General features: G+C 38.5%; 2 protein-coding genes across 14 annotated transcripts in view; one reads left to right on the forward strand and one right to left on the reverse strand.

Annotated features, from left to right (window-relative positions):
- Positions 1–10,665, reverse strand: part of VPS50 (VPS50 subunit of EARP/GARPII complex) — a 141,539-nt gene extending 130,874 nt beyond the window's left edge. For all 9 annotated transcript variants that reach the window (XR_002174828.2, XR_004528121.2, XR_012333979.1 and 6 more), the window contains exons 1-2: positions 10,539–10,665; positions 3,046–3,114 (exon numbers count right to left, since the gene is read on the reverse strand). Coding sequence is in view for 2 of the 9 variants with exons in the window: in XM_019927450.2 (XP_019783009.1) it covers positions 3,046–3,114; positions 10,539–10,571 (102 nt within the window). In the remaining 7 variants the exon portion in view is untranslated. The remainder of the gene's footprint in view (positions 1–3,045; positions 3,115–10,538) is intronic.
- A 181-nt stretch (positions 10,666–10,846) lies between these two features.
- Positions 10,847–27,124, forward strand: part of HEPACAM2 (HEPACAM family member 2) — a 48,384-nt gene continuing 32,106 nt past the window's right edge. For 2 of the 5 annotated variants that reach the window (XM_073809709.1, XM_019927442.3), the window contains exon 1: positions 25,382–25,775. In XM_073809709.1, coding sequence (XP_073665810.1) covers positions 25,382–25,775 — 394 coding nt within the window. Of the gene's footprint in view, positions 11,196–18,182; positions 18,428–25,381; positions 25,776–27,124 lie in introns of those variants that run through there. The other 3 variants (XM_019927431.3, XM_019927436.3, XM_073809708.1) reach the window with 3 other exon arrangements.

Raw genomic sequence — 27,124 nt, forward strand, 5'->3', positions numbered from 1 at the left:
AGGTTTCTTCCCACTCAGAATTTATATAGTTCTCAAGAAAAAAAAAATCAATAGTACTTTCTGGATTATCAAGCTCACCTGACTCCCTTCTTCAGTTCTCCTTAACTACCCTCCTTTTCCTAATGAGTCGAACCATATGAAATCTGCCAATATTAGACCATTTCTAATCTAAAACAGCCATTTCATATGCTCCATCTTAATATTTCCCTCCTACTTATCCTTTATACAAGAACGTTTTAATGTAACACCCAAGCTAAACTTTCTTTCTTGAAAACCCCCATGAAATCTCAATTCCTTGTTAAAACTTAGAAAAATATGATGACAAGAACAGGAAAAAGAAATGGGTCCATTCCTGAAGACGAAAGATGCCTTTTTTTAAATGTTCTACCTATACTTGAGAGATAGAGCTATTAAATAAATGTTTAAAAGCTTCTCTATACAAGTATTTACATTGAACACTTAAACAGTGTAAATTGATTTTTTGTTTGTTTTTTACTTTTCCCACTGGAATATCAGGGGAATCCAAGCTAAAATAATGCTTTTTTTAAATTGAGGTATAATTGAGGTACAACAATATATTAGTTTCAGTTGTACAAAATAATCATTTGATATTTGCATATATTGCAAAATGATCACCACAATAGGTCTAGTTAACACCTGTCACCATAAACAGTTACAGAATTTTTAGAGAAATTAAATTTATATGTATGACCTAACTATAAAGTAACATCTAAATTGTGAAACACAGCATTTTGTTTCAGCATCCAAGTTATACTAAGCTATGCTGTGTAAGGAATTTCTGAACGTGAGCCTTCTTAATTCTTAGTTTCAGTACTGACTGTGAACTTCAACCACATCAAACTTAATCTACTGACTGGAGCTTTGCCACTCTCCAGACCCAGCAATTCAATTTCTCAAAACCACCCAGAGTAGCTCACCCTGCAGTACTTGAAATGTTTCCAGAGAGAGCACAGAGAGAATAGACACAAAAAACTCTAAAGGCTTTCTTAGTATAAGGCTAAATTTAAGCTGAGGGCATTGATGCTAATTTTACCATTAGCTGTTTCACAGTTTAACTCAATTAGCTTCTTAGTGTCAATCAGCCCACTGCCCTAGGCTTAATCATCACCTGAACCATTTACACTTGCTGACCTTGTGATTCCAGACTGGCCTCTCTAGCCAGAGCCCATCATCTTAAAAGTATACACTGCTATACATATACACGTATCTATTCTTTTTCAAATTCTCTTCCCATTTACGTTATTACAGAATATTGAGTAGAATTCCTGTGCATTAATCAACTATACTCCAATGTAAAATAAAATTTTTTAAAGACTTAAAAAATCTTTTTTTTTTAAATAAAGAGTATACACCGCTGATCACTGATGGGGAGAGGGTGCGGAGTCAGTAAGAAGACTATGTAATGAAATCATTATAAATTCTCTACCTACCGCTACTGGGAAAACATCACGGACTCATGGTTTAAAGACAACAGAAAGTTCCTATGCAATACATTCATGTATTTTTTAAAGAGGCTCACATCAATTTTACTCTGGTTCTGAAACATTTAATGCAATCCACTTCAAGGCATGTTCATAATGCCTGATAATCATTTCTTTAAGTCAAAGAAATACAGAGAATTATCTGTCAATTAGGATTTATGGTTATCTCTCCCAATTTTATCACATCCAACAGTCTTTTCTAAAATTATATAAAACTATTCAAAATGCCTCTTTATAGCTTCTGAGCCATTTCATGCAAAAGCGTTGGTTAGAATTTTATCATATTTGTATCTGACCTAATGTAAAAGCTAAGCAGTAAATACAAAATTCACTTTAGGGGGCAAGGCACCTCAAAGAGGTGGGAAATCATCCTCCTAAGCAGCTGACACTGAGGTGTGATAAGAGGCCGTAGGATTGCTGATCTAGAGAAACAAGCCCTGTGTATTAAGTTGCCAGACACAGGAAACAAACAGTAGTTTCAAATATGATCCTCAAATTGAAAACCACAAGAGCAGACATTCAAAACAGGCTTTGATCTGCGATACAGCTGCTATACATGGAGGCAGCTGTGAGTGGCGAGGCCCCGGAGAGTGAGACGGCAGGGATTTATTTATTTAACAATGGCTAATATTTCTCCTGAGGGGAAGCCAGCTAGCTTTCAAATGACACCTATTAAATTTGTAGACTGCGAAGTTCACATGAGTATCAGGGGATTAAAATCCAAAATATCTACAATTTAGCGTAAGCTGTGCTTTAGCTACTTACTCAAAAATCTCTGCTCCAGGGACTTCCCTGGTGACGCAGTGGTTAAGAAGCCACCTGCCAATGCAGGGGACACGGGTTTGAGCCCTGGTCCAAGGAGATCCCACACGCCACGGAGCAACTAAGCCCGTGAGCCACAACTACTGAGCCTGCACTCTAGACCCCGTGAGCCACAACTACTGAGCCCGTGCCACAACTACTGAAACCCACACACCTAGAGCCCATGCTCTGCAACAAGAGAAGCCACCTTAATGAGAAGCCGGTGCACCGCAACAAAGAGGAGCCCCCACTTGCTGCAACTAGAGAAAACCTGCATGCAGCAACAAAGACCCAATGCAGCCAAAAGTAAATAAATAAATTTATAAAATAAAAAGAAAAAGCTCTGCTCCATAACAAAAACATAATTTACTATGATTTTTGGCTCAGTGTTACAGCATAAAAAGTAAGCCATTTCATTTTATTTATCCAAATTACAGCAGATGAATCAATAAGTTTCATTTATAGATATATAACTGCTTTCAGGCAAAGAATTTGATACAATAATAAACTCTAAATTTATCAGTTTCGCATTTTCTGCTTCACTATAATGAATCATACTGCATCCCAATGAGTAATGAAAGCAAAAACAAGCCCCAAGCCTACAGCATTATAAAACTTTACCTAGCTCATCATAACAACCATCTGCCTGTGGGAAGGAAAAGCTTCTGTGAATCAATTATCCAAAGGCAACAATATTTTCTTAAGGAAGTGAAAAGTCGTGCTCACTCATGTAGATCAATACCTTTCCAGGGACCCGGAGACTCTCAATGGCACCAACATCACTGAGGCTCTCTGGGGGACTTTTCAGACCCTTAAAAAAAATAATAACATAAAAGGAATTTTAATTGTGCTGCAGAACTGTAACATGATAGAATATACTTATTGAAATAGAAATCACCATTTTAAAAACAGAAATTTTCCTGCTTTAAAATAGATAGAACATATGTTTCTAAAAACAATTGTCACAACACATATAGTACTATACTATTATTAAATCAAGTAAAGATTTACTTTCGGAAATTTAAAATAGAATTACCATATGGCACCTTTATACCTAACGGTTGAAGTCTAACTTAACCATGATTCAAAAACAACAAAAAGAAACTTGGGTGACAAAAAGCATTCTATAAAAGCACTTATCTATTAATCATGACCAAATGCACGTGGTAAAAAGGTCCAAGCATTATGACCCACAGATATAATATACCAACTGACTGAGCTAACCAAAGATTTTTAAATAATGATAATTGCTTAGTTAATACATAAGTAATCCCTAGATTTTATCATTTCTCACCAATGCACCCAATTTATACTACATAATTGAGACTTAAATCTCACAACTCACTGCTTTAGCTCTTTATAGAAAGTACCTGGTACTTTCTATATTCACATCAAATGAGGGATTCTGAAAGTCTCATTTGTACCAGGGAAAGTTATCAAGACAGAAAGAAGTCAGCCATTTAAATTTTCTTTAAAAGCCTCTTTTTAACATAGTCTATTCAAAGCAGACACCTAAATTCCCTGTAATATTAGTCTATAAGCAAAATTAGCTGGTACATGAACTTGAGGAGAGATTTACTCTACTGTCAAGTTTCTGTCCTTTAGATACTCTAATATTGGCTTTTTGGTGTCCTTGGTAACCAAAATACATGTTATGTTTAGGTTGATTATTTGGGTCTTAGAGTAGAACTTGCTCATTTTTAAATTATAGAGGTGTGTATTTCCTCTTCCCTATTATAAAATACCACCAGTCATAGCTACAATTTTTTATGACAAGGTGCTCTAACCTCATCCCCAATCTTCCATTATCCCCGGAATACCGCCCTTCTTTGTCTCTCTCTCTCTCTCTCTCTCTGTCTCTCTTATACTCTCTCTCTCTCTCACTCACTCACACACACATATACACACACACACACACACACACACACACACCACCCTCTAAAGAAACCAAATCAATACTCCACTTTCAGAACTCCTCTATGAAGTTTTCCTAAATCTTACGTTTCAAAGAAACATCATTTCTCAGTAATGCTCATGGATCATCTCCATCAACATTACCCAGGGAAGTTTTTAAACATAAAACTTCCACATAAAACTTCTAGGTCCCACCACAGAGCTAATAAATAGGTATTTCTAGATTAGGACCAGGAGTTGCATTTTAACAAGCAACCTGGATGACTACTATAATCTCTAATGTTTTAGAAACCCCACTAGACATTTCCCAACACCTCTGCCAAAGTAGTGAAGTTTTAAATATTAAATATATATATCTCTCAGACCCAAGAGAAGGGAAAGACCAAGTCCTCTATTGGCCTTTATAGCCCAGGAGCTAGCACAGTTCCAGGAACAGAGTAAGCACCAAAGAAATTAGTAAATTATTTGGAGTCTTAGGCTCCAATCTCTAATTAGACCATCGTTCCCATGGGAATATGCAACTGACTTTAAAATGAAGTTTCTAGGGAAGTCTGCAGGAATAAGAAAAGCATACTGAGGCTAAAAGTCTTACAATGAGTGAGAAAATAAAAGTACAAAACTACTCTTGTGTGTTTGCTCTTCCTTGTCCCAATTACTCACCAAGAGTCATCACAAGGGCATAGCACCAAAAGTGGTAAAGAAGGCAAGGTTGGGTTATGAAATAAACTTCTCTATACATTATATACACACACTTATATACATTCAAACATATACACATACATGAGAGTAAAACTTCATAATTTGATTCAAAATCACGACCACCCCTGAAATACCTTTTAAAAAAATCATTGCCATGACTTTTAAACAAACATTTTAAAAAGTATAGATTTGTTTAACCACTCTAATAAATTCTTGAAGGAATATATCAGGTGTAATTTTCTCTTTCCCCAGAGTTACTCAGTAAAGAAAACAATGCCTAAAACAAGTAAACAAGTGGCATATACCAATATCTAGAAAAAGGCCTTGCCTCCAAATTAGTTACCACACATGATAATTTGCTACTAATACATGACAACTTCACACCAAAGGTACAAAATAAAAGTAATAAAAATTGGAAACCCTATGTACATGTTAGGAAGCAGGGGATTCACAGAATGTCTTCTGCAGACAACCTGCCTGTCATCATAGTCTAATGATGGTGACAGTAACTCACAGGCTGTTATAAGGGATAAAGGAGGTAACATATATGAGAGGCCAAAAATGGTGTCTTGTACATGGTAAGCACTCTTCAAGTGTTGACCATTATTCTGAATGTCACAGAGAAATGCTTTTTTTTATCTTATCAAAACAGAAATAAAGAATTAAGTAAATGTCTCAAAGCACAATATGACTCACCTGTATTTTAGGATTACAGATCCTCAACCCTTTGATTAGGAATTTTATAGATTTCTACTAACAAATATGAAGTCAGCATTTTTATTTTATCTTCGTCTCTTTAAAGCAGGAAGTCATGGTTATAAGTGCAGTACTCTGCCTTTATTAAATTAAAACTTTCACTATAATCATTAACCATTATTTGATTTTCTTTTGTATTTGATTTTTGTTTTCATAATTTCCCCAGTTTAAATTTATATAAAATCATCATAAATAATACCTGTCTTTGCAACTTTATTTCTTTGCCCAAATCAGATTACACTTCAGACTACTTCTGTTTTGTCCCTATGAATACTCAATTTCCATTTATGAGACCAGCAACTTACATCCCAATGATCAAAAGGAGCCTGTGAGATGATTTGTGATTCCTTTTCTTTTCAGAAAAAGTTTCAGCAAAACTCAACAGAGTGTTTATATGCAGCCCTCAGTTTCTCTCAAACCCACCCTAATCAGGCTTTCCCCCTCACCACTCCACAGAAGCGCTGTTGTCAGGTCACCGACGACCTTATCGCTGCTCAGTCCAAAGGCTCATTCTTATTCTCACCTTCCACGGCCCATCTGTAGCATTTAACACAGCTGATCACTCCCTCTTCTTGTAAATTCTTTACGTGGCTTCCAGGACCCACTCGATTTGGATGTTCTCTATCCAACAAATATTTATTGAGCATCTGCTACAGGGCAGGTGCTCTTCGGGTTGCAGCAGACTGCTCACTTCACTGGCTGCTCCTTCTCAATCCGCCTTCCTAGATCCACCTCTTCTCCCGACCTTGAAACACTGAATCCTCAAAAGCTCCAACTGTGGACTCGTTTTATTTCTACAATCACTCCATTGGTGATCTTAGTCAATTTGTATACCCTCTTTATTCTCATAACTCCTAAATTTTTATCTATACCCTGAATCTCTCCTCAGAAATTCAGGCCTTTAGCCAACTGCCTATTTTCTTTCTCCAAATATCCAAGAGGCTTTGAAATGAACAAGTCTTAAAACTTTCTCCCTTCCTTCAATCTGTTCCTCTCTCAGTCTTACCCACCTCACTAAATGGCAATTCCATTCTTCCAATTGCTGGGGCCAAACCATTTGGAGTCAACCTTGAAGCTTCTCTTTCTCTCACAGCCCAACTCCAATCTATTAAGAAATCCTGTCAACTCCACATTTACGATACATCCACAATCTGACCTCTTCTCAACACGTCCACCACTTAGCACCCTGAGTGAGGTCCATACCGTATCTCACTTGGATTACTGCATTAGCATCCTTATTGGTCTCCCTGGCCTTGCTATGGGTGAGGAGAAAAGTAGAGGAGATGAGATGAGGATGAGGGTCTATGTGATCAGGCTTCCTGCCCTCAGCTCTCTGACCTCATCTCCTACTACTTCTCTCCTCACTCACTTCACTCCACCCACACCGCCCTTTGCTGCTCCTCAAACATGCTCCTGCCTCAAGGCTTCCGCATCTGCTTTTCCTTCCACCCAGAATGCTCCTTCCCAGACATCCTCAGAGTTTACTCCCTCACCTCCTTCAGGTTTTTACTCAAATGTCACCTTCTCAGTGAGGCCTTCCATGGCCACCCTATCTAAAATTATAAATGACCCCAAATTGCCAATAACTCCCAGGATTCCCTATCCTCTATTCCTCCAAAGCATGTATCACCACGTCTGCCTTAGCACTTGGTTTTGTTAACTGCTACATCCCCCAAACTTAGAATGGTGCCTGGCACATAGTGTTAAATAATCATTTGTTCAATGAACTGAAACAACAGAGCCCAGCATAATGGAGAAAGCAGAACAAAAGAGCTCATCTAAATAAAGAGCGCTAACAAAGCCTGCTCTACACTCTCCTCCAAACCAAGATCCTTGGAAAGCTGAAATGCCAAAAACTCTAAGTTTCATAGACCTTAATTTCACATCTCTCCACATCAACAACAATATATTATCAGCATATTCTTTAGCCTCACAAAAAAGAAACATCTTTATGTATATTTATTTGTAATACTACTACGTTTAACCTAACAACAAACAGTACAAATAAAATCCCCAGTGTAACTCTAGGCAGCACCCTACTTTCCTACCTCGCAGATTCATGAAATGTGTATTAATAATGATTAAACACGTGGAAGTCAAGCCATAAACAAATATAATTAGGATGACTTTTAAAATATGTGTGAAACTCTGAATTTTACCTCACCTTTTACACAGTGTAGTTCCAGCTTTTGGTATGTGCTCTTTAGTTTAGTTTTTTTTTTTTCATCCCAACTAACCACAGATTTTACTGCTCAATCCAATAAACAACTGATTGAGGCTGAAGAGTTCATTTTCAGAACAATTTCACTACATTTAAGAGACATAAACTTATTATCACTGGTATCTGGACTTCTGTATTTTTCTCTCCCACTTACTATTACAAAATAGGGTTAGAAAACAAACCAACCAGGACTTCCCAGTGGTTGAGAATCCGCCTGCCAATGCAGGCGACACAGGTTCGAGCCCTGGTCTGGGAAGATCCCACATGCCATGGAGCAACTAAGCCCGTGCGCCACAACTACTGAGACTGCACTCTACAGCCCGCGAGTAACAACTACTGAGCCCACGTGCTGCAACTACTGAAATCCATGCGCCTAGAGCCCGTGCTCCGCAACAAGAGAAGCCACCACAATGAGAAGCCCGCACACCACAACGAAGAGTAGCCCCCGCTCACCGCAACTAGAGAAAGCCCGTGCACAGTAACAAAGACCCAATGCAGCCAAAAATAAAATAAATAAATTTATTTTTTAAAAAAAGAAAACAAACTAATCAAAGTTGCTATACAATGATGACAATATCAACTGTGCTGAACTGCCAGCAAGCAACAGGAGAGAGCACCAAACTTAGCTGAGGCACAAAAGTCCAAGTTCAGCATCCCAGAGGCAGTTTAGGGGTATTGGTGGCATAATGTACAAAGCTGTATATTGTTTTAAAAATCAAATGCGGGACTTCCCTGATAGTGCAGTGGTTAAGAATCCACCTGCAAATGCAGGGGACAAGGGTTCAAACCCTGGTCCAGGAAGATCCCACATGCCGCAGAGCAACTAAGCCCGTGCGCCACAACTACTAAGCCTGCACTCCAGAGCCCGCGAGCCACAACTATTGAGCCCGCAAGCCACAACTATTGAGCCCACGTGCCACAACTATTGAAGCCCGCGCACCTAGAGCCCGTGCTCTGAAACAAGAGAAGCCACCGCAATGAGAAGCCCACGCACTGCAACAAAGAGTAGCCCCCGCTCGCTGCAAATAGAGAAAGCCCGTGCGCAGCAATGAAGACCCAACGCAGCCAAAAATAAATAAATAAATAAAATTATTTTTTTAAAAAATCAAATGGATACCAAAGTCAGCCTGAAATCAACTATCGTTTGAATTACTGCTGGCTTCCAGTTTTCCCGCTTTCCAACCATCAATTCAGTCACTGAGATGATCTCTATGATCATGCACTTCTTTGATAAGGCCCAGGAACTGTGGTAACTCCTTTATCTCTTTACCTTGATCATATCATATACACATCACCACTAGGAAAGCCCCATGTGATACATGTTATCATTCCTATTTTAAAGATGTGAAAACAGATGCTCAAAAAAGTTAGGTAAGTTGCTCAAGGTCACACAGCTACTACAGGATGGAGCAGGACTCAAACCTATCCTAAAAAAAGAAGTGTTATGAAGCATAAGACCAGGACTCAACAAATGTGAGGAACTGCCAACTGTTATTACACACTTAATTAAATCTCTTATTATTCACAGAACTTCTAAATTTTATTTTCATGACATTAACAATATAATTTGACAGAAGTAAAATAAACACATAGGATTCGTGTATTCTTCACCAGAGATCTACAATTTGTAATCTATTCAGTTATCTCTCAAATTCTAAACTATCAAATAAGAATTTAATTTGGCATTTGTAGTCTTTTTTTAATCAACAAAAAAATTCACAAATGAACCTTTCACTAAATGATCATCCTCCACATTCTCCAAAGTTCCCAAAATCACACTGATTTAAAACTTTAATCTAAATTATCCTTCTCTCATATAAAAATAATAAAGAATGGCCAATTCTAGTAAAATATTAGAGTTGAAATAAATAAAGGTATCTAAAACCAAAGCATAATCAATAAGTACATAAAAGTAAGTTTCTGCCACTTCTGATTTGAAGGAAGCTGACACATTATTAGGAAGTCCCTAACATTTATGAGATGAGACAGAAAACAGCCAAAGTTTTTATTCATGAATTAGCATTCTGGCAAAAAATAAAAGACCATTATTTTGCCATGACAATGATTTTTTTTTAAGTATCATTTCACATACACTTGATGACTCCGATAACAGAACTGTGAGACAGGATGAACAAAAATAATTATTATTCTCATTTTCACATCCGGAAACTTAAAGCTACTAGATTCAGGGACTTGCTCAAAGTCATAAAGCTATCAATTCTGTCTTCAAATTATCTGCTTTTTTCACTCTTTCTAGTCATCTTTATTGCACAGACCTCACTTCCCTACCCAGGCCATCCTCACAGACGATGGGCAGCTTGGATAAAGGGAACCCTGCAGGGTAGTTAGGGCTATCACCGGACAGCTGGCAAAAGGCAGAAAAGGACGAACAAATGTAGCCTCCGACTTCGTCATTGACCTCATCTAAAGGAATGTTTCTGGGTCACCGGGACCCACCTGAGCAGGGCTCCAAACCTGGCGGCTTAGGTGAGTTTTCCAGGGCGTGCTCGAGCTTTATGATGCCCCTGACACCTGCCACAACCTATAACTTGGTTATCTGCCTGCCTGCGGCCCAGGGACAGAACATCTCGGCTCCTCTTCCAGGAAAGATGAAGGAGACCTTTGCTTCAGCCTCTGCGACTTACCTGCCGGGTCATAAGAGATTTGATTCTTTGCATGTCGAATTCGTGAGGGGGCACCTTGCCGCAGAGAACTAACAAATCACACAGAACTACCAGACAGCCGGTCCCAACACAGGGAAGCCATAGTGAGTGGTCACGTGGAGCTGCCGAGTTGGGTTTCCCTTCCTTTCCCAGAGCATTCTGGGAATTGTAGTCCCCCGGCTGCCGTCGGCACCTGCAGTGGAGGCGAGAGGACGGCCCAGGTACTACATTTCCCGGCAAGGAAAGCAGCTGACGCTTCGGTTAAGCCCCACAAATCTTGTTGCTCTGAGAGACCACGGCGGTCGCCGGCCTTTAAAGCGGTTCTTGCTCTCGGTAGCTGCTCCGGCGAGGCGAAAACCTAACTCATAGGTGACCAGACATTGAGCAACAGGAGCAAACACTGAGAAGACAGTATGTAAACCAGACTGACATGACCACCCCGCCCCAGGAGTGTGGTGGAGGAAACCCCACCTGGTCTTGAGGGGCGGAGTGAGAGGACGACAGACTCACGCGAAGGGACGGGAACGCCAAGGACTGGAAGGCTCCAAGAGGTGACCTGAGAACTTGGCACTCCCCAGGTGGCGCAGGGCTTGGCCTGAGGAAAAGAGTGGTCCACGTTGTCCAATGGCGGCTGTCCAGGTTAGGGCTGTTCTTCCTCAGTATTGGCATCCAGAGCAGAAAACTAAAACCAAAGGATTTAATCCCCACCTATCATTTTACCACCTGTGTAATCTAAGGCAAGTCAAGATGGAAAATATAACAATAAGTACACATGTCACTTTAACGTCCTCTTTTCAACTTTTAGCAGTTTAGCTAAACTGGGGAAAGCAACAGGGGAGTGGTTTGGGGCTTAATTTAAGAAAGAACTTTCCAATTATGAGAATACCAGAAAAAAAAAAAGTGACCCAGAGCTAACAATTAACAGTAGATAACATTTATTGAGAGCTTACTACCTGTCAAAAACTCTGCTAATAGCTTTACGTTTGGTATCTCATTTATCCACACAAGCATCATATGGAGTTGGTACTATTATCCCCATTTTAAAGATGAGGAATCTGAGGTACGGAGAAATTAAGTAACTTGCCTAAGGTTACTGCAGATGTGCAAGCAGAAAATGAAGGGCTGTTTATCCAGATGTTTTAAGTAAGGCTACCAAGGATTTTCTTTTTGCATTTATTTCAATTAATGTTTATTAGGAAATAAAACACAGACCCATGATTTCAAAGATATTTCTTAGGACAACTAAAGAAATGTTAAAGTGTGCCAAACTAATGAAAAATATTAGATAAACAACAGTAGTGGGTGATAGTCAGATATGGCAAAAATAATAAAGTGGTGTGCAAATGGGGGACACTAATATAGAGGTTATTGGCAACTCTGAAATTCTAGTTTTTGACCTCTCAGCATCTTGCCTTATGAATTTTTTACAAATGAGGTTGTAATATTTGACTTAGGGTTTTGTAAGGATAAGTGAGAGCATGTAAGTGAATGCAATTTATAAATTGTAAAGCACCTTACGATTATGAAGTATCATAGTCATAATTCTGCCCAGTTTTCTGCTCCAACAGAACCACGCTGTTCATAGTTCTGTCATTGTGCTTGACAGTTCCTTTTAAAATGATATGCTTACTTATATGGTTTTCTGACTCTGTTACTTCTAACCCCGTGAAGAAATTTCAGTACTTTTTGGGCAACTTTAGTTTAGTTCATTCTTCACCTGCTCTAATCTTAATTGCCAGAGAGTTCTTACTGTGTGAAAGTCTTCAGTATTTAGAAGTCCCTGAAAGTATCAGAAACTGCTGACCATATTAGCATATAAAATGAAACCCAATTCAGTAAACATTTGTTGATTATTGGGCACTAGTCAACACTATCCTAAGCACTTCAGATTAATAAAATACAGTTTTGACCTTTAAGGAGTTTACAATTTAGTTGAAAAGCATATATTAGGGGTGATCCAAGTCCAGTAGTTCTCAAACTTGACTGTTCAGATTCACCTGAGGAGGATGCCATTGTTATTGCTATCATTTTTGCGGGAGTTCTTTGTTTAAGGTCAAGAGATTCTTATAGGCAACCAGCTCTAGCATTTAAAATCTACTCTTTAGAATGAGAAAATGAATCCATCTAAGATTCTGAGGTCACAGGACTAGAACCCAGATCCAAACCCAGAATTTTTCCCCTCAATACACAAAGTTGCAGGTGACCAAAAAAAAAAAAGTTTTTTTCATTTTATGTATTTGGTTTTTTCCTATCCGCCAAACTGGGGAAGCGAGTGTTTTCTGTATCTACTTGACCCTGAAGAGGCAAGAAAGCATTACAACTTTGTTTAACTCTAATACTCTACACTTTAGTTTACTTCTTATTAACTAAAACGAAGTGGACAGCCAGGCCTCTAAAAGTTCAAAGGCTGTAACTATAATATTGGAAACATGTAAAGTAAATCAGTGCTGTTGCCTAAATAAAATATATTTTCTAATTCAGCATACCCTAACACTATAGAAAATAACTGAGCCACCCATGCTACCTTTTTAACTCCCTAAACTAAAAAATAAAAACAAAAACCTATAGCCCTAAAGAGCACTTTTTAAAAGGTGAAGTATGTCATTTCATTTCCATTTTTCAAAAATACACATATGAGGCCTTCCCTGGTGGCGCAGTGGTTGAGAGTCCGCCTGCCAATGCAGGGGACACGGGTTCGTGTCCCGGTCCGGGAAGACCCCACATGCCGCGGAGTGGCTAGGCCCGTGAGCCATGGCCACTGAGCCTGAGCGTCTGGAGCCTGTGCTCCGCAAGGGAGAGGCTACAACAGTGAGAGGCCCGAGTACCGCAAAAACAAACAAACAAAAAAAAAACATACATATATGAGACTTAGAACTTTCACAGTTGCCTGAGGGTCATTAGTGGTAGGCCAGAGCAAACTAGTGGAGGGTGTGGATGGCCTGCCAGTAAGTCTTGAGGAGAACCTGTTGGACAGCCGTCCCTTGGTAAAGGGGTGCCAGCCCCATTTTTGTAGATTGGAACATCCAGGCTAAGAATTAAGTAAGTTGATCTGATTCGGGGCAGTAGCGTTAGCAGTAAAGTAAGATAAGGACATATTTCTGATGGCCCAAATAGGAGGAGCCCCTGGAAGCTTAAATAAAAGCTGAGATCCTGGTTTGATTAGGCAGATACATTTCTAGTCATCCTATAAATACCAAAGCCGCAGAAAGATGTGGCCTCCCCAGGATGATGTAACTACACTTCCTGAGCAAGCAGTAGTAGAAAACAGGACACTTGCCAAAGGTAAAGCAGTGACCTGGAGAAGGGCCCAGGAAGGAAAACATTGCTGTATAGTCATTTAGGGGCCGTATCAGTAGATTAGGGCTTCTGGGAGGCAGCACTGTAGTAGGAGTGAACACTAGCACAGACAGAGGCGATTATGATGGCCTCCTCTAGCAGCCAGCTCTCCCCTGTAAACTCTAATCTTTCCTAAGACCTATCGAATTAGAATATAAGACAGGGCTTTCTTTCCCCAGTTCTTCTTACTCCCCACTGCCCTATGTTGACCTTGGCATTGGCATGTCACCACCTCTCATTCCCAGTTCTTCCTGCGATTCCAAAGCACTCATATGCTACTAGTAAATAATGAATGTGGATGTTTGAAATGCATATGGAAGACTCTGCTTTATAAAGCAAGACAAGCCTTACTTAAAATTTAAACAAACTTGACAGTAAACTACAGTGTGAGTTGAGAAGTGACAAAAAAGCCTTGCAGTCACCCCCACCCAAACCCATACACACACACACACTACCCCCAGTAGCTTCTGGCATTGTTTGCAGTTTAGTCACCATGGATATAGATTGCTTAATGTAATCAGTTTTTCCACTTTAAATGCAAATATAAGATCAATAAACAAGCTCCTGAACTGTATGGTAAATCAGAGCCCCTCAGTAGGTTACAGGTGAGATGTGAGATGTTGATGGTGGGAAATTTCTTATAATGATAAAACACTAAACCATCTTTAATAATCATGTAAAAATGGAAAGCAATTGAAGTTATATATTTTTTAACATCTTTATTGGAGTATAATTTCTTACAATGGTGTGTTAGTTTCTGCTTTATAACAAAGTGAATCAGCTATACATATACCTATATCCCCATATCTCTTCCCTCTTGCATCTCCCTCCCTCCCACCCTCCCTCTCCCACCCCTCTAGGTGGTCACAAATCACGGAGCTGATCTCCCTGTGCTATGCAGCTGCTTCCCACTAGCTATCTATTTTATGTTTGGTAGTGTATATATGTCCATGCCACTCTCTCACTTTGTCCCAGCTTACCCTTCCCCCTCCCCATGTCCTCAAGTCCATTCTCTAGTAGCTCACGTCTTTATTCCCGTCCTGCCCCTAGGTTCTTCATGACTTTTTTTTTCTTTTTTAGATTCCATATATATGTGTTAGCATACGGTATTTGTTTCTCTATTTCTGACTTACTTCACTGTGTATGACAGACTCCATGTCCATCCATCTCACTACAAATAACTCAATTTCGTTTCTTTTTATGGCTGAGTAATATTCCATTGTATATATGTGCCACATCTTCTTTATCCATTCATCTGTTGACAGACACTTAGGTTGCTTCCATGTCCTGGCTATTGTAAATAGAGCTGCAGTGAACATTGTGGTACATGTCACTTTTTGAATTATAGTTTTCTCAGGGTATATGCCCCATAGTGGGATTGCTGGGTCATATGGTAGTTCTATTTTTAGTTTTTTAAGGAACCTCCATACTGTTCTCCATAGTGGCTGTATCAATTACATTCCCACCAACAGTGCAAGAGGGTTCCTTTTTCTCCACACCCTCTCCAGCATTTATTTTTTGTAGATTTTTTGATGATGGCCATTCTGACTGGTGTGAGATGATATCGCATTGTAGTTTTGATTTGCATTTCTCTAATGATTAATGATGTTGAGTATTCTTTCATGTGTTTGTTGGCCATCTGTATGTCTTCTTTGGAGAAATGTCTATTTAGGTCTTCTGCCCATTTTTGGATTGAGTTGTTTGTTTTTTTGATATTGAGCTGCATGAGCTGCTTGTAAATTTTGGAGATTAATCCTTTGTCAGTTGCTTCATTTGCAAGTATTTTCTACCATTCTGAGTGTTGTCCTTTTGTCTTGTTTATGGTTTCCTTTGCTGTGCAAAAGCTTTTAAATTGCATTAGGTCCCATTTGTTTGTTTTTATTTCCATTTCTCTAGGGGGTGGATCAAAAAGGATCTTGCTGTGATTTATGTCACAGAATGTTCTGCCTATGTTTTCCTCTAAGAGTTTTATAGTGTCTGGCCTTACATTTAGGTCTTTCATCCATTTTGAGTTTATTTTTGTGTATGGTGTTAGGGAGTGTTGTAATTTCATTCTTTTACATGTAGCTGTCCAGTTTTCCCAGCACCACTTATTGAAGAGGATGTCTTTTATCCATTGTATATTCTTGCCTCCTTTACCAAATGAAGGTATATTTTAACATTATCTTGTGTGGCTTCCTGTGTAAACATCCTGAATTCAGAAATAACTCCAGCAGCTAAGATTTTATTCCTACTATCTGCCACTAGAGGGCGCATTATCATGGTTCTGTGACAACACTTTCTCAGGATGTGCCAGACAGGCGTTGTCGTTTTTTACTGTGTGCCATGACATGAAAAGATGACCTAATTCATTTTGGAATTTAATTTATTTATGTAACATCTGTTATCGCTATGTCATAAAGTAAAGGATTTTTAATATAACACAAAAAAAAACAGAAAAAAATCTCAGAATAAATATCAGTCCTTTAGATTGAGTAAATTTAACATTAGGAAAGGGCTTTCCTGGTGGCGCAGTGGTTGAGAGTCCGCCTGCTGATGCAGGGGATATGGGTTCATGCCCCGGTCCGGGAGGATTCCACATGCTGCGGAGCGGCTGGGCCCGTGAGCCATGGCTGCTGAGCCTGCACGTCCAGAGCCTGTGCTCCACAACTGGAGAGGCCACAACAGTGAGAGGCCCGCGTACCGCAAAAAAAAAAAAAAAAAACATTAGGAAAAATTTACTCCATCATCTTTATTTCTCCCACTTTGCCTAGGACCCAAAACACTTTATCATGAGCCAGCACTGTTTCTGAAAAGCACTAGAAAGAGCTTATTTAATAAAAAACAATTAGAGATTAATATTGATTTAAGAGATGTGAGGGGGAGTCTATGTGCTACATATAGAACTTCAATATTACTTTCCAAATTGTATTTTGTGCAATCCAATATTAAAATTTATACGCATTTCTTAAGCATCGACTGAGAATCAGAGGACATGGGCCAAGGAACATTTGGATTTATCTCTGGGGGAACAACTTAACAAAAATACTAGTTAACCACTATGCTAGATCCATACATGAGTAAGACCAGTCTTTGTATTAGATGAGCCCAGAGGGAAAATAAACATGCAATAAAATCAATTGAGGTTAATGAGATAAGTGCTGAAATAATGCTGCTATCTCTAAATTACACATGCAAAATTTAGATATAGCACAGAGAAAGTTGTGGTATAATAATTACCAGGGAGAAGCTCTTACCATTTTTCTGAAGCTTGGAGAGGTCATAAAGTGACCTCTGAAGAGGCCTCAGGTTTTCCAATAGTCACTTATTTTCTTTGCCTGTAGAAACAGTTCTGGAAGCTTTAATGCTAAAAGTGTTTCCAAACTTGAACTCCAAAATAACTATCATTCCTTTTTTTTTTTACCTTTAATTACACTTGAGGAATATTCTTCCTTCCCCTATTGTCACTGAACTTCTTCAGTGAGCCTTTACTTTAAAAAAATGATTTATGCAAGGAATTTTGCTTGATTAGATGCAGATTTTTATTTTATATAGCAAAGGCTTGGACTAGAACCTTCTTGCAGTAGATTAAATGAAATAGAGGTTAACTTATAACTTAGTAAATTAAGCGGAAGTGCGCAGACTGCCTGCTGCCATGGCAGTGAAAAGGCCAGGCAGAAAATCTGTAGCCCAGATACCACTGTAAGAGGCAAGATTGTCTCTGGGCCTTGGTTCACTTATTCTGTGCTTCAGTTGTGAAAATGTGACCTCAGATATTATCTTTTGGTTTAAGCTTTTATTTATAATTACACACGGTCCATGATTCAGTGTCACTTGGAAACACACCTGTGGTTTGCTTTTAAAAATTACATGAATCCATAGATTCAATAAAACCATGGCAGACATTTGTAACAGGAAGTACTACATAGAAAAATACACATTTAAAGACATTAAGATGCTCTATTTTCTTTGGTATAACTTTTACATGTTACTTAGTGATTTCATGGTGATTTATAACTGTTTAGCAGATACATGAAATACTGCAATTTTCATTGAAAAAAATTTTAATTTCAAAATAATGGCATCGTTTTACATGATAGGAAACCCGCTTTTGTTTTTCAGGAAATTTCACAATATGCTCTCATTATGAAAGCATACTGGGTTTCATTAGAGTCACCCAAAAGGATGTTTTCCTTCATGTGATTATTAATAACTAAGAATAATTCATGAAATATGCTGACAATTACTGATAATCGCTAAGAAGCTGTTCTGAAAGTCACAAGCCTGTTTTTTTGCAGAGCATATAACAGGTGTTCCCACTCCCTGTGTCCTTTGTATACACATTCATTCTGTATTCAAATCACAGAAGCAAGAGGCAGGCTAGGGTATGTTACCTCATTGCTAATTTCCCTGGCAAATAAACCAGCAGCTGCTGGTCCATGAACCAAGTTGCCACCAGGAACAGGGCACTGTATGCATGGGACAGGATGCTTTCATGGAGCCCTTCAGCAGCACGGTTGGGGTCTTTCAGTGCAAAATATACCTCCTTCTCTTAGGTAAGGCACTGCATGAAGTTTGTTCTAGCTACCTTTTTATTAAATTGTGGGCATAAGGTAAATATTTGCTTTAGGCTGTAGATTCACTCAGATAATTGAAGAACAGCTTAGAATTTTAAACAAGAACACACTTTGTTCCAGCAAAGAAGCAGGATCATTTAGGAGAAGTGAGGTTCAATAAATAGATGGTTATTGTTTTCTTAGGACAACAGTTATTGTGAGTAGCACTCATTAAGAAAGTTAAGACATTCTAAAAACTTAATGAATCTCTTCTTTTTACAGAGTTTATATATAGGTTCAACACTCTTTAATGCATTCTACTTTGGCAAATATTCTTGTAGATCGTGAATTTGTGACCACTTACAGTGAAACTTAAAACAAGTTTTGAACATAGTTTTGGGCTGTTTTAATTAAAGATATTGTGGCAAACTGTTAGCTCTACCTATTTTTTACCTATCTTATGAAATGTGGAAAAAGGTGAGATTCCAAACTAACAAAAAATATTTTATACACAATCGGGAGAAATGTGTTTAAAAGTATTATTTCTCCAAAATGCCTTTAGCCTTTCTCTTTACCCAATGGCTAGTTCAATTAAAATTTTTTTTCTCTACTTTAGTATTTCTCCCTCATTCTCCTCTTTAACCTTAGAGTTTAAAGTCTTTCTCCAGCATTCCCACTGTTTTTATGTCATCATTATTTTCACCAGGTGTTTTCTTTCCATTCTTCCTATTTATCAGTTTTAAAAGTCTCTTGTTTTATTTATATCCAAGAGACAGAAATTTTTTTTAAAAACTTTATTCCTTAAATTTTAAGAACAAATTAGCTAAATAAACAACTTAAGTTTTAGCCTTCTTCAGTAGTTTAGAGCTTTGCACTTACTGGTATCTTATGGTATAGTTTTCATAGTAAATGTGATTGTTATTTACATTTATCCCTAATATTGTTCATATTCCGCATATTTGAAATATACAGTTTGTAAATTTTTTAAATGTTTGCGTTTCCCATAGTTGTGATTATTGTTCCAGTGTTTATGTTGTCAAATTCAAGCCTATATATCTGTTTAGGTTTTGAAATTTTTAGGAAAATTAAGTGATGACCGTAACCGGCTTTTTTATCTTTGTGCATTTTTCTGGGCTTCGAAAGTATCCATTGTGTCAGTGCCACACTTAATTTTATAACAATGGGACTGCTGTCATTTCCTAAGTAATTTTTTGTAATTGGCTTTAAGAAGAACTTAGAGACAATTCATTTGAAGAATTCTACTAAAATAAAATTAAATATACTTTAGAGAAATAGATAGCATGTTCATAAGTAGCTAAAGCAGTTATTGTCCCTTAAGACTTTCTTTCTTTCACAAATTTACTTTTCTCCATTGGTAGTATGTTGTAAAGACCATGGGTAATTTGGAAATGTTTTTGTATTTTGGAATATTGAGTATCAGTTTGTTTTTTCTTTTAAAAAATCTTAGAAATTTGAAGCCCCAAATGTAGTTCGTAAAGTCTGTTCAAAGTACATCATAATTTCTATTTTCTCCAAAGATACAAGAGTTTATTTTCAGTCAATAATAGTTGTGTTGTGCTTGCTAATATCATACATGGCAATGGGGAAGTAAATGCCAACTATTTTGAGCCACGGTAGAGGTCACTTTGTGAAGTCTGATGTTTATATTAAATACAGTGAAACTGGTCTAGGGAGTCTTTTGTTGCTGGAATATAGATAAATTTTGCAATATGACGTCAAAAGTGTCCTTTATCGCTGGACAGTCCTTTATAATGTCTTAGTTTTATAGTTTAAGGGAGTCTCTGAAGGGGAGAGTATTGCTATAACTTTGTATGTCAGATTTTTTTTTTAATTTTATAAATTTATTTATTTGCTTTTTTTGGCTGCGTTGGGTCTTTGTTGCTGCGCACAGGCTTTCTCTAGTTGTGGCGAGCAGGGGCTACTCTTCATTGTGGTGCACGGGCTTCTCATTGTGGTGGCTTCTCTTGTTGCGGAGCATGGGCTCTAGGCACAGAGGCTTTAGTAGTTGTGGCACGCGGGCTCAGTAGTTGTGGCTTGTGGGCTCTAGAGTGCAGGCTCAGTAGCTGTGGCGCACGGGCTTAGTTGCTTCGCAGCATGTGGGATCTTCCCGGACCAGTGCTCGAACCTGTGTCCCCTGCATTGGCAGGCGGATTCTTAACCACTGTGCCACCAGGGAAGTCCCTGTATGTCAGATTTTTAATGGCATTATCAATGTTCTCCAAATTAGTGTAGTGCCTTATATGCAAAAAGTCAAGGGTTTCCTTTTTTGTACTCAAAAAGTACGTATTAGTGAATCTAATAATAAAATTGAATTTTCATTTAAGTACAAATATTTGGAATATTAAGGGAAAATTAAAATTTCATCCATTTTTATATCATTTATTTTCATAAAATTTATTTGTTCTTACAGAGGTTGACTTCCTAAAATCAATAGTTCAGTCATTTACATTTTCTCGTACAACAAGGAAAGAGCACTTGAAAATTTCTCAAAATGAAGCTAATTTTTTTAAGTCCGTAAACTACTGTTTTGCCAGCATGGATTCCACACCTGTCAGGGGAAATAGAGCAATGGCAAAAGAGTATGTGATCCTAAAATGTAGCAAAAGCACCCTATTATCTGTTTATTCTGCAAAGTTCACTACAAGTAAGGATTGCATCATATCAATAGATTCATGTCTTTCCTGCAAAATAAAAAGATTTTAGTGGCTGAGATTAGAAACTGTATAAAGAAAATTTCATTCCTCACTGATACTCTTATAACTTGCTACCTATAATTTATCTGATAAAAATGGTGTAGGCAATCTAAGCAAACAGCTATTGTAACAGCTGTGCTGTCTTCTCACTGTCATACATATATTTGAAAAAGCACACATATTTGAAAAATAATTAAATAACATGATATCATATCATTTGGTATGATAAGCATTGAATATATTCAGAGATACTATTGATGGTAATATATTATTTAAGGTATTATTACATGATGCAGTTTCTAAAATAGACTAAAGAACTAGGTCACTCCCCTTAATGATTATTGTAAGTGCCATATAAAATGTTATTTTCTGCTAAAGTAGTTTCGTTTTTCCCTGGGCTGCAATATTTGTATCATATTTAATATTTTATTAAATAAAATTTCTTCCCATAACTTCAGTCATAGACTCTCCAATCAAGCTTTCTTACTTAAGATTCAGCTTTCTGAGTCAAGATCCAAAAGTCACCTACATTTCTATTCTAGTCATGCTCGCACTCCATGGTAAGAAAATGCCTCCCAATCATATTCAGAATATTACAAACTCAGTTAATCTTTTTCAACCTAACCACACAAAAAGTAGAGAAAAAGCGTTCTTCCCCTTTTCAGAAAAAAAAAAAAGTAAACAAGGACTTCTGCAATGATTTCCCCAAAGTCCGAGAACAGATTAGCCAGAATTGCACTCAGGCCATCTATCTACAGCTCAGTCTAGCAGTGGTTTCTAGGTTGAGCTGTGAAATGTATTAAGTGGACCAATAAGTCAATGACCAAATTGCTTACTGTCAGAGGCAACTACTGAGTTTTATATCAGGAGCTATGCCGTTTTTTCCAGTGCATTCTCAAGGCAATGATGTAGATTCCCACCATCCCCCTTGATACCTTGGCAAAAAACACAGAACTGCCACTTTATGAAAAGATATCCAACTTAATAAGTGGATATTAAATCTGAGATTCAATACTTCAAAATTCTTTGGGCCCTTTCTCACTAAAATATGAGTCCTTCCCCTTTAAACTGTAGAGTAGCTGCTACCCTGAGAAAAGCACCTTAGGATGTCAAGAACATAAACATAAAGAGTAGAGAGAGGCCTTGGACCTCATCTAATATTACCCTTTTTTCACACATAAGAAAACTGCCATCCAGAGAATTAAAATGACTTATCTAAGGTCAGTTAACTAATCACCATTTTATCCCAGGTATGTGTTCTGTACTAAGACCTCATATTTCAGTGTACTTTTAACTTTATCAAAGTAGGAAATTCAGAAATCTCTCTGCAAGTTTAGAAAATAGGTTCCTGAAATCCCTATTTCCAGGCAATTTGCAAGTGATTAATTTAAGACTGTATGGACAAGGGAGTCCAAGATCAAGAATGAACCGTGAAACCCTCAGGAATATTTTTGTATTCACTGAAGTAAAAAAGGAAATAGCAACACAATAAATACAGTGAAAAGTGCATTTTACATATCTTAAGTTAGTAATAATGGGTGCTAAAAAACTAGTTCTGCTTACCAGGAACTTGTTAGGCACTTCCTATCACCAATTACAATGAAAGGCATGAAAATGCCTGTTGTTTCATGCAGATAACACATGTACTAAGAGGAATCTTTTCCTGTACAGGTCCGCCATCCAATGCCCAATGTCTTTCTATGTCTATGACTTCAAGAGCTTCACTCCCTTCTCTCAGTCTCTGCTTCACATATCTCAGACATCACTAGTTTTAAGTCCTAGATTTACTCTCTCATCTCCCTTTAGCTCTCTTATGATTTCCTTGCCTTTTCTGCAGTACACTTTATCTCCTCTTTATAATTCCCAGCAACAAGCTCCTTCTTTTTCTAATGATTCAAATTAAGAAGAACTACAAATTTAACATTCTTGCACTTGCCAGAAAAGAAAACAGAAGCAAATCCTCATACCTTTGTAACTCCTTTGTTATGGACCAAATCACTACAATGAATGTACAGGTACAGCCCATTATCAGAAAAAAAAACTACATGTCAATCACAAATACACACAGAGCCCAAGGAGACTGTAAGACACATATTTATTTTTCCCATAGAGTCACCTAATTTTTAGTCTGTATGGTCAGTTTCAGTTGAGCATCTAGGCACCCCTTCTCCCTTTAACCTCCTCTTGTCTTCCTCTTTGTCCTTTTTCCTCTTCAGTTCCTTGCTCTGAGTTCCCTGCTGGCCCCAGGGTCTCCCTGTTTACCAACAGCTACCCAAAAACGAAAACCATGGAAATCTTTGCTCTAACCTCCACCCTGGGAAAGAAAGAGAGGAATTTACTGTTAGTAGAATTTATTCCTCATAGGAGCAGACCTACATATTTCAGTTTCTCCAAATAAATCGTTGTACAAACAGACCTTTCTACCATTCCCTTCCTAATATTGATGACCTTTCACAACATGATTCAGATAAATCTTAAAGATCCCCTTCCTAGTAGAGATGAAAAGGGAGAAGCAATCAAAGAAGATAAACATTTTGTATATGACAAAATTGAAATTGTAAGATATCTCTATTTGTGCCCAAATTTTCATCCCTCCTCACCTAGGATTCTTTTCCACCCTCACCCATCTGTTTTCTGCTTCATCAAGACTTCTCTTTCTAGTGATCATTCCAATAGCTCCAAACATGCTGTTCAGCATCTATCCAAAGAAAAAAAAAGAAATTTTAAAAAATACTTTTTCTGCTCCTTTTCTCAGCAAAATTCCCCAGAAGTGTTGTCTATGCCAACTGTCTCCAATTTCCTTTCCGTTCTTTCTTTTTTCCATCACTGTTCAAAAGACTTCACATTTAAATTCCTCTCATTTTCTCCTCCACTGTTCATATGATGTAGGTACCGTATTGCTCCCCTTTAAAATGAGGATTTTGAAGCAAAGAGCTTTTGATTAGTATTCTAATCAAAATGGTAGAAAATGGTAGCTACATGGTAACCTGAGCTAAGGAGAACTCTCTTCTCAATTGTAAATATATATATATATATATGCTAGATAAAATAAAACAATATATAGCTGAAGGTAAAGAAGGGGAAATCTCCAGGTGCCAGAAACTACGAAGAAACCTTGCCTCTTAGATTTCTAATGGGCATCTAAAATGAACATGTCCAAAGCTGACTCCCAATCTTTCCACAAAAATGTCTCCCACAGTATTCCCCATGATTAATTGATTAGTTGCCCATTAATAAATGACGACTCCTTTCTTCCAGTTGATCAGGTCAACAACCTTAGAATCATTCTTGGCTCATCTTTGTTTCTTGTATCCCACCCGCAATGTGTCATCAAATCCTGTTAGCACCACCGGGCTTTTCTCACAATATCTTTTACTAGCACCCTTATCTACAGCACAGTCATCTCTTGCCTACTTTACTGCAGTCATCTCCTAAGTGGTCACCCTGCTCCTGCTCTTTCCCCTATTTCAGTCAGTTCTCACGGCAGCTAGAGCACACCTAAAAAAATAAGAAGAAAGACCTCTATCCGTCTTGCTCACAGAAATCCAGCTGTGTTCCCATCTCACTCAAAGTAAAATTGCCAGAGTGTTTGCCATGACCCTAAGGCACTCCCTGGTCTGGCCCAGCCACCTTGCTGGCCTCCTGTCTCACTACACTCCACTCTTCTCCACCTGCTCCTGCCTCTTGCTGTGGCTCAAACACACCAACCAGATCCCTGCTTCTGAGCAGGAATAACCAATCACAACTGGTCATAGTTTAATGCCGTTCTCCTTAGGATATTTGCATTTGGCAAGGCTTCAGCTAAAAGGAAAAACTTCCAATTATGGACTGTTAAGCCATTTCAGAAGACTGTGGAGGAAGATTCTCAGGAGGAAGTAGCCCCTCAACCACATAGTTTGATTAGGATATGATATGACTCAGACATTAATCAGTCACAATTTCAAATTTTTTAAAAGGTTTCATTGGACTTTAGAACTAATAATCTTTCCCAGTTCTCCTTTTCCCATTATTCTTCAACAGTTAGAGATAATAACTTCTGCTTTTCCTTTTCATCTTGCCTTTAAAGAGGTCATGCAATCAACAGTCTTTGTGGGGAGTTTTTAAAATGCAGGTTTCAGAGACAAATATTTACCTCTACAGGTAACCGGTACTAGAAGAGTCAGTACCTAGAAGCCTCTCTTCTTTGAAAAGGATTATCGCCCGATCAGGTTCTCTCTGTATTTCCCCTTTAGATTGTGAAATGTGGTTCAGGGTCTTTACAACTTTCCTTTCCTTCATAGCAGGTGCTTGTTCCGGGCTGAAGGTGGCCGTGCCATCACACACAGTCCATGGCATCAGGGGTCAGGCTCTCTACCTCCCCGTACACTATGGATTCCACACTCCGGCTTCAGACATCCAGATCATATGGCTGTTTGAGAGACCCCACACGATGCCCAAATACTTACTGGGCTCTGTGAATAAGTCTGTGGTTCCCGACTTGGAATACCAACACAAATTCACCATGATGCCACCCAATGCCTCCCTGCTCATCAACCCATTGCAGTTCACTGATGAAGGCAATTACATCGTGAAGGTCAACATTCAGGGAAATGGAACTGTGTCAGCTAGTCAGAAGATTCAAGTTACCGTTGATGGTAAGTCCGCTATAAGTGACATGGGCAGCTGAGTAGCACAGCAGTTAGCAATGGCTCAGGAGATTAGACTACCTGGGCTTTAGGTCCTGGCTCTGCAACTTTGGGCAAATTAACCCTCAGAGCCTCAGTGTCTCATGGCATGAATGACATTATCCACCTCATGAGGCTTTCTGAGAATTAAATAAGACATGCATGTAAAGTATATGCGCAGTGCCCAGCTAAAGGTAATCAAGCAGTAAGGAAAACATATTATTTGTTTGCCTTGAAACTATCAAGTCTAAAGTTGCTGATACAATGAGGCAGAGAAAATTTTATTTCTCATTAACAGAATGTACCCTGGGAAGCGCCCCATTTTTGTCACATAAAGAATTTTTTTTTTATTTTGGTACACTGGGGAGGATGAAACTTGCACAGTGACCATACTTAAGCAACAATAGGAATTTGCTAGGTATGTCCTCTGAGGGAGAGTGGGGTTCAGCCAACTTTCAGACATTTATTTTCCTTATTGAGGTATGTAAGCAGCATACCTTAAATATACTACACCCAAAGCCCAACTTCTGATTTTTCCCCCCTAAACCTGTCTATTTAACAATATTCCTCTGTTTTAGCAAATAGCAACTTCATTCCATCAGTTGCTTAGGACAAAACCTTGCCATCACCCTTGACTCCCTCTTTCTCTCACACCCCACATCCAGTCCACAAGTTAATCCTGGCATCTTTACCTTCAAGATATGGACAGAAGTGAGTCACTTCTCACCACACCCACTACCGACCCGCTCGACCCCACCATCAGCTCTGGCCTGAACTGTCCTAACAGCCTGGTCCACTATCCCCGTTTCTACCCCTGCCTTCTGCAGCTCAGAATCCTCCCATAGCTTCCTGTCTTACTCACAATCAAAGCCAAAGTGCTAGCGATGTCCCACAAGGCCCAGTGTGACCCCCCCCAACATACCCAGTACCTCTCTGACCCCTTCCCACCTCTCTTCCCCTCACTCACTCTGTTCTGACCACACTGGCCTCCTCGCTCTTCCTAGAACAGGCCAAACACACTCACACCTCAGGGCCTTTGTACTTGACTGTTCACTCTACCTAGGTTGCTCTTCTCCTAGGTAATGGCACTATCCCCTATTTCCTTTCGGTCTCAGCCAAAGTGTCACTTTATCTGTAAAGGCTTTCCTGACCACCTTATGTAAAGTATACAGAGAGAGAGAGAGAGTTACTCTTTATCTTGAGTTCTCATTTATTCCATTCCTAACACTGGATGTATTGTATATTTTTATTTTTTTATTGTTTCTCTTCCTTGCCTAGAATACAAGGTCCGTGGGAGCAGGCTTTGTATTTGCTGCTTT

The sequence above is a fragment of the Tursiops truncatus genome, chromosome 9, assembly GCF_011762595.2.
Source record: "Tursiops truncatus isolate mTurTru1 chromosome 9, mTurTru1.mat.Y, whole genome shotgun sequence".
Lineage (NCBI taxonomy): Eukaryota > Metazoa > Chordata > Mammalia > Artiodactyla > Delphinidae > Tursiops > Tursiops truncatus.